Here is a 7,319-nt window from a genome sequence, read left to right as displayed (position 1 = left end):
GCCTTCGGCCGCACTTAAGGATTATAACCCTTACTAAGTAGAATTCTCCTTTCTGTGTTGCCGGAAAAGGGGGCCGGAAGTATTTTTGCGCAGAACTTCTTTCTGCGTAGGCGGCCTTCGGCCGCGCTTAGGGATTATAACCCTTACTAAGTAGAATTCTCCTTTCTGTGTTGCCGGAAAAGAAGGGCGGACGTATTTTTGCGCAGAACTTTTCTCTGCGTAGGCGGCTTTCAGCCGCGCTTAGGGATTAAAACCCTTACTAAGTAGAAGTAAATAATTCATATTAGAAAAAACGAAATTATCCATATGCACACTTTCGTTGGAAAACCGAAATAATGCATATAACAAAAACCGAAATAATGCATGCATGCACAATTTCAGTTCAAAACCGAAATAATGCATATGGCTAAAACCGAAATAAAGCATACATGCACAGTTTCGGATGAAAAGCGAAATAATGCATATGAAAAACCCGAAATAATGCATACATGCACAGTTTCGGTTGAAAACCGAAATAATGCATATGAGAAAATACCGAAATTATGCATATGCATACTTTCGTTTTAAAAGCGAAATAATGCATATGAAAAAAAACGAAGTAATGCATACATGCACAGTTTCGGTTTAAAACCGAAATAATGTCTAAATGCACAGTTTCCATATGCGCAATTTCGGTGCCCCATAATTTGCAAACACGAAAAACATGTGGTTGTGGCGCATAGTTGCATTTTTGTCTACAATAATTTAAATAAATTAGTTCGTTAAATTTTAAAATTTATAAACACGAGCGATTTTTTTATGAATAAAGGAGGTAAATAATTGTTGATATAATTAATTTAGTTAATTCCAATGATTTGAACTTAACTCGCCTGAATAGAAATTGTATTCGCAATCGGAATGCAATTGCAACCGGAGTCGATTTAAGAAACCCGACAGCTAGTACGATGAGGAAATTGAAATGTGTGTTAAAGAAAGTCAGAACAACAAGAAACATACATGTACATATATCCTGTTTTTGCCCATCCGAAAGAATTTTAAAAATTCTATAAACATTTCTTATGTTTGAAATGCAACCGTGGACGCCAGGTGGCAGGGAAACTTGCAAATTCCTGCAAATTTGCGTTCGTGCAGAAATTTGCAAGTTTCTCAACATGAGAGAATTTTTTCTTACTCTCTGATATTTTGAGTGTTGGATAATTCTTGCTGGATTTTCTACGAACAAACCTATTATAACTAGCTACAAAAGAGTTCGAGCTAGTTGTCACTTCTACAAAAAAAAAAAACAAAAAAATGGTTAAAACAGTTCCATAAAGCATTTCTTTCATTTAAATACGTGGTTTCCTTTATAAGGTATTATTTTCTGTCCATATGTATATGTGCATATAAGATGCGAATGCAGCTATAATTCTTTGAAGTACTATTGAAGTAATTCTTAAAATTAGTATACGTACATACATACATATGTATGTATTTATGCTGATGCATTTCCATGGAGAAAATGTCAACAGGTGAAGTAATAAAACGCTTTCTCGCTTTATTTTCCTGGCATTCGGCTTTCTTATACACATTTTTAAAGGCAAATTTTCAAATAAGATAGTGTCAAATCTTCATCTCGCTCTTATTACTACACCTGGTATAATTTCATCCTGATGCTTTTCAATTGATGCTGATTTGTAGCAAACATAGCACTCGCACCGCAAAGGGTTATTTGTTTGTTTACAGTTTTTTGACATTATAACTAGCTACAAAAGAGTTTGAACTAGTTGTCACTTCTACCTTATTAAAAGTGTTCTTACACCATGATGCAAAAAAGGTGATGTACATAGACAGCTTCTCGCTCTAAATCCGCCATGTTGACTGCCTTAGAAAAACCGTGTGATCTCTTTTCTCATTTTGAGAGGGATTTTGCTGAATAGTAGTATAAAGTTGACGAAATACTGAGTAGGCAACACTGCTTCATTGTTCGAAGTAAGTGGCCAGACATTTTATGCTTATAATAAAATTACTATATTGAATAATTAGCTAAAATGCGCACAAAACAATCACAAAATACCTAATGCTTAAATACTTCATATCAGCGTTTGCACTGATTCGTCTTACCGCACTTTAAGTTATAGTACCAGGTTGACCGAGCTTTGCCCCCGTACTTTTTAAATTTTTCAAGATCTGGATATTTTTTTATTTCAATATCTATTAAGTAAATTTCTTACTCTAAAATTTAGGTGGCAACCCTATTCCGAAATAAGCTGGAATGATTGGTACATACCTAGAGCGTATATGTACTGTGTATGTATAAAAAAATGCTGATTGAAATTAACAAAATAAAAATGTGTATTACATAGAAGCGTGGGAATCCTGAAAAAAAATATTTTCTGACCATAGTTCTCAACAACAGCTTTCATTTGATTTCCATATTGCGATGTTTTAGATAAATTGCGTGGAATCGAAAATATGTGGCATTCTTACACTATTATTCCAAGGGATAACATTTTGTATATAGAGAAAGCTTTGTTTAAGAACCTTCTTTTGGTACCCATGAATAGTAATATTTTACCTTTTTTCTAAACAAAAAATTAAATATGCGATTAAAAATAGGTGGCAACCCTATTAAAAATATTTTTGAATTAGGGATCTTTAAAATACCTTCCATTTGGTACCCATATTATGATGTTCTAATTAATTTGTAACTAATTCCGAAAAGGTGAAAACCTTATACGAGTCTTCTCGGAGATATTGCCTATTCAGATAACCTAAAAATTCAAAATATTATCTGTGTACAAAATTTCAGCAAAATCGTTGGAGCCGTTTCCGAGAACGAGAGTGGTTCAGAAAAAATTTTTTTTTGGAAATTCATAAACGCTACCGCAAATTATTGTTATTTGTGATAAAAATAAAGAGACACGTATTTTTTTATTTGGAAAAAAAGTTTCTTAGAGGTCGCGCTGGTCGGTTTTTTATAAAAACGCTGACGTTCTCAATTTTTTTATTTTCTTGACATGTTAAAATTCAGCTAAAAATTTGTTTTTACCTCCCTTTTATTAGCTCGGGACGTAACTATGTAATATTGATGCGCCTAAAAGATGCAGCGATTTCTATTCTCAAGTTACATACCTGATGACAGTACGAATGGAAATTATAATAGCGAGGTTTTAGTTTTTAACCTATAATTATTTACATATAATTACTCTGGTATTATTGGGGAACATTCCCTTGATTACATACCTGTCTTGGGCAGTTAGAATGGGTCTAGTGCCCGAAAATATGCTCTCGAAAAGAGACTAGTAAAATTAAAACGTTGATACTGAACGATTTATACATTGTCATGTGTTGGAGCTTGTTACCAGGGGGTTTCTGGGGTTGCTAATTAGGGATCTAGTTTTTCGAAATTCAAAATGGCGGATCCAAAATGGCGGTCTATTTTTTTTTTTTTAATTATTGGATTTATTCGAAACCCGGTACTCCAGAGTTTTCGTGGTCGCCGATTACGAATCTGAAGTCAATTTTTATAAATTCAAAACGGCCGATCCAATATAGCGATCGAATTAAAAAAAAGTACTAAAAGTAAACCGTTGATATCGAACGTTTTAAACATTGTCAAGGGTTAAAACACGTTTCCAGTGGGTTTCTGGGGTTGCTGATTACGAATCTGATGTCAGACTTTCAAAATTCAAAATGGCGGTTAAGAGTTTCAAACAAATCCAATCATTTTTTTAATGTTGGTTGGTTGAGCTAAGGCAGTAGCGAGGCGAGCTGTCAATACATACATCACCTTCTTTTTTGCATCTTGTTCTTACACGACATGTATTTGCATCTGTAAATGTGACTTTTTCAATACATATGTAATTGCGTATGTCTGTCAGATTCACAGTCTTTATTTAACTATTTAAAAATACGTTATATGAAAACGAAATAAACTACACTCAGATGATCCTTTCTGTGTGTCAGATGAAAATAGAAACAATTTCGTATGTACGTGCATCTGCTTTATACAGAAACAAATCTAATTTGCCTTTACAAGATATGTTGGCATTTCCATATGTAAAAAGTTGCATGTACAGATGCAAATACATATCGTGTATGAACACCTTAAATATGCCTTGGTACTAGAAAGGTATGTGCGATCAGATCAGATTTGAAGATTTTTGTTTTTCTATTTTTGTCGTCGTATTTAGTCACTTTGTCCTTATGTGCATCGATTGCAAAACGGTGTTAAATAGGAAAATTTCCAGCATTCTTGATGCAAGAAAGAAGTGCAACTATGTGCTAAATTGACTTCGTCGAATGACAACTTTGCATAATCATAGGAATGCAGAGCTACACTCTCAATGTTCAAAAACTTTATACAACAATCGATTGAAATTCGGCTTGAATAGCTCCTCCCACTAATGCACACCCAAGCCTAAATCAATCGTTCATTTCGACAATCATTCCCGGAGAACACCTTTGTCAAATATTCGAGTGTTGCTTCACTGCTTTGCCACTTTTCATTACTAATCCAGAATACATACAAACCAAATTAAGTTGCTATCTATCAGTGGTTTCGAGGCTCACGACAGTGATCGGGTGTAGCATCCATATTAGAGCCGCTCTGTTGGTTAATTAAATTAACTACGTAAGTTTTATCTAAGCAACACATAAGGGCGTCGCCGCAAATCTATGCTCAGCGGCACAGACAGCACAACAATTATGGCCAGATCAGCAACCTGCTTACTCGAAACCACACACAAACGCCACAAACAATACATGCATCAAATAGACCGAATCGGAAACGCTTCATAATATATTTAGCTGATAATTTTTGATTACCATAGCACAATTTATAAATTGCATACAACATTAATGCAGCCACATTAATATCTCGGTTCTCTTGCAAATAATCTATTTTATTGTGACTCAGTTTCTATGGCAGGCAAGTTAATCACTTCTAGGCCGGTTGTTTACACACAAGTTTTTGCGTTTGTTTCAAACATTTGTGAAGCTTTTAAAACACAGATCACTGGCTTACAGACATGTTAACAATTGAAATCACTTACTTTTGTCGTATGTTTAATTAATAAGTAAATTTTATAATTAAAACGCGAACTCACCTCGAAATCCGACCTTAACGCCATATTCCAGAAAACACAAATACCTAATGAAGGAACGATACCAGTACCGAGTACAGAGTATCGATATTTTTTTAGTACTAAATGTAGGCGACAACTTTGACAACTAATGTGTAAGGGCCCTTCACACGGTCAGTATTTATCAACGTGATCTAAGTGACGCGATATTTATTGACAATGTAGCGTGCAATATTGATTGAACGTTTGGATTGCGGATCGCAATAGCATTTCCAAAGCGTGATCCACACATTTCGTCAGTACATCTTGTACTCTCCTAATGCGAACACCCAAAACGTATGTGTTGTTCCTGAGCTCTCAGCTCTTAAAAACTTTGAAAACGAAGTGAAAGTATTTAAAATAACATTGACAATTTAAAAAGTATTATAGAATGCATTATCTAGAAATTATTCGTACAAGATAAAAATGTTTTCTTGCGCCATATTAAGTGTGAGGCACAAAAATTATGCAAATACTGACACGATATAAGTTAACCATGTATCATTCGTCCGCGATCCATCAATCAAACAATACGGATTGCAAACCTAAATATCGCGATTACCAGAAAATATCGATGTGTTAAAAATTTGGTAGGGGCATAGTTTACGGCCCCTCCGAAGATATTTCTAAGGCAAAATTTTAGGTGGCCTACTAAAATAGAGANTGACGCGATATTTATTGACAATGTAGCGTGCAATATTGATTGAACGTTTGGATTGCGGATCGCAATAGGATTTCCAAAGCGTGATCCACACATTTCGTCAGTACATCTTGTACTCTCCTAATGCGAACACCAAAAACGTACATGTTCTTCCTGAGCTCTCAGCGCTTAAAAACTTTGAAAACGAAGTGAAAGTATTTAAAATAACATTGACAATTTTAAAAGTATTATAGAATGCATTATCTAGAAATTATTCGTACCAGATAAAAATGTTTTCTTGCGTCATATTAAGTGTGCGGCACAAAAATTATGCAAATACTGACACGATAAATGTTAAACATGTATCATTCGTCTGCGATCCATCAATCAAACAATACGGATTGCAAACCTAAATCTCGCGATTACCAGAAAATATCGATGTGTTAAAAATTTGGTAGTGGCACAGTTTACAGCCCCTCCGAAGGTATTTCTACGGACAATTTCAGGTGGCCTAGTTTGTTGATTAACTTCCATTATTTATTTTCAGATCATACATTTAATCTGTATTTAAATGGCCAATTGGCTATTTAAATATAAGGTATGCAACCCTGTGTTTGTACCAAACAACCAAGATTGATTGGTAGGTTGTTTAATCAATCACATCAAATCCCACCAAAATCAGCTGTTTATCCCAAAATGTAAACAATCAAGCAAATAAAACAACAATTTCATTCACACGACAGCCGGTTTTACGCACCGGAATGACTCGAGTTTTACCCGACCAAGAGCTGTTGTTTCGGCGGTCTAACCCCGTTTCNTTTACCCGACCAAGAGCTGTTGTTTCGGCGGTCTAGCCCCGTTTCGGCGAAATCCATCAAACGTTGTTCGATACTAGGGCTACATCTGCTCCGTACCCTTCTGTTTAGGGCTGGCATAGAGTCCAACCAAGGGCCAGAAATTTACACCTGCTGCGTATGCCAGAGACGACTGCATACAAACTCTACCTCGGTCAGGTGTAATGCCTGTGACGGGTGGAGTCATCTCCGTACTTGCTCGGGCCTACGTACGCATTGACAATGGACCACGTTNGATTAACTTCCATTATTTATTTTCAGATCATACATTTAATCTGTATTTAAATGGCCAATTGGCTATTTAAATATAAGGTATGCAACCCTGTGTTTGTACCAAACAACCAAGATTGGTAGGTTGTTTAGTCAATCACACCAAATCCCACCAAAATCAGCTGTTCATCCCAAAATGTAAACAAACAAGCAAATGAAACAACAATTTCATTCACACGACAGCCGGTCTACGCACCGGAATGACTCGAGTTTTACCCGACCAAGAGCTGTTGTTTCGGCGGTCTAGCCCCGTTTCGGCGAAATCCATCAAACGTTGTTCGATACTAGGGCTACATCTGCTCCGTACCCTTCTGTTTAGGGCTGGCATAGAGTCCAACCAAGGGCCAGAAATTTACACCTGCTGCGTATGCCAGAGACGACTGCATACAAACTCTACCTCCGTCAGGTGTAATGCCTGTGACGGGTGGAGTCATCTCCGTACCTGCAATAGCA

General features: G+C 36.0%; 1 protein-coding gene across 4 annotated transcripts in view; it reads right to left on the bottom strand.

Moving 5' to 3' along the window:
- The window catches only part of LOC108365466 (sodium/potassium-transporting ATPase subunit alpha), a 53,597-nt gene extending 48,433 nt beyond the window's left edge, over positions 1-5,164 (bottom strand). For 3 of the 4 annotated variants that reach the window (XR_001847933.1, XM_017619497.1, XM_017619496.1), the window contains exon 1: positions 5,088-5,164. Coding sequence is in view for 2 of the 4 variants with exons in the window: in XM_017619497.1 (XP_017474986.1) it covers positions 5,088-5,111 (24 nt within the window). In the remaining 2 variants the exon portion in view is untranslated. The remainder of the gene's footprint in view (positions 1-5,087) is intronic. The other variant, XM_017619498.1, reaches the window with a different exon arrangement.
- Between the last annotated feature and the right edge of the window lie 2,155 nt (positions 5,165-7,319).

The sequence above is a fragment of the Rhagoletis zephyria genome, unplaced genomic scaffold (genome assembly GCF_001687245.7).
Source record: "Rhagoletis zephyria isolate East Lansing unplaced genomic scaffold, Rhagoletis_zephyria_1.1 Rzeph_scaffold_01884, whole genome shotgun sequence".
Taxonomy (NCBI): domain Eukaryota; kingdom Metazoa; phylum Arthropoda; class Insecta; order Diptera; family Tephritidae; genus Rhagoletis; species Rhagoletis zephyria.
This window is presented reverse-complemented; position numbering and strand designations above follow the sequence as displayed.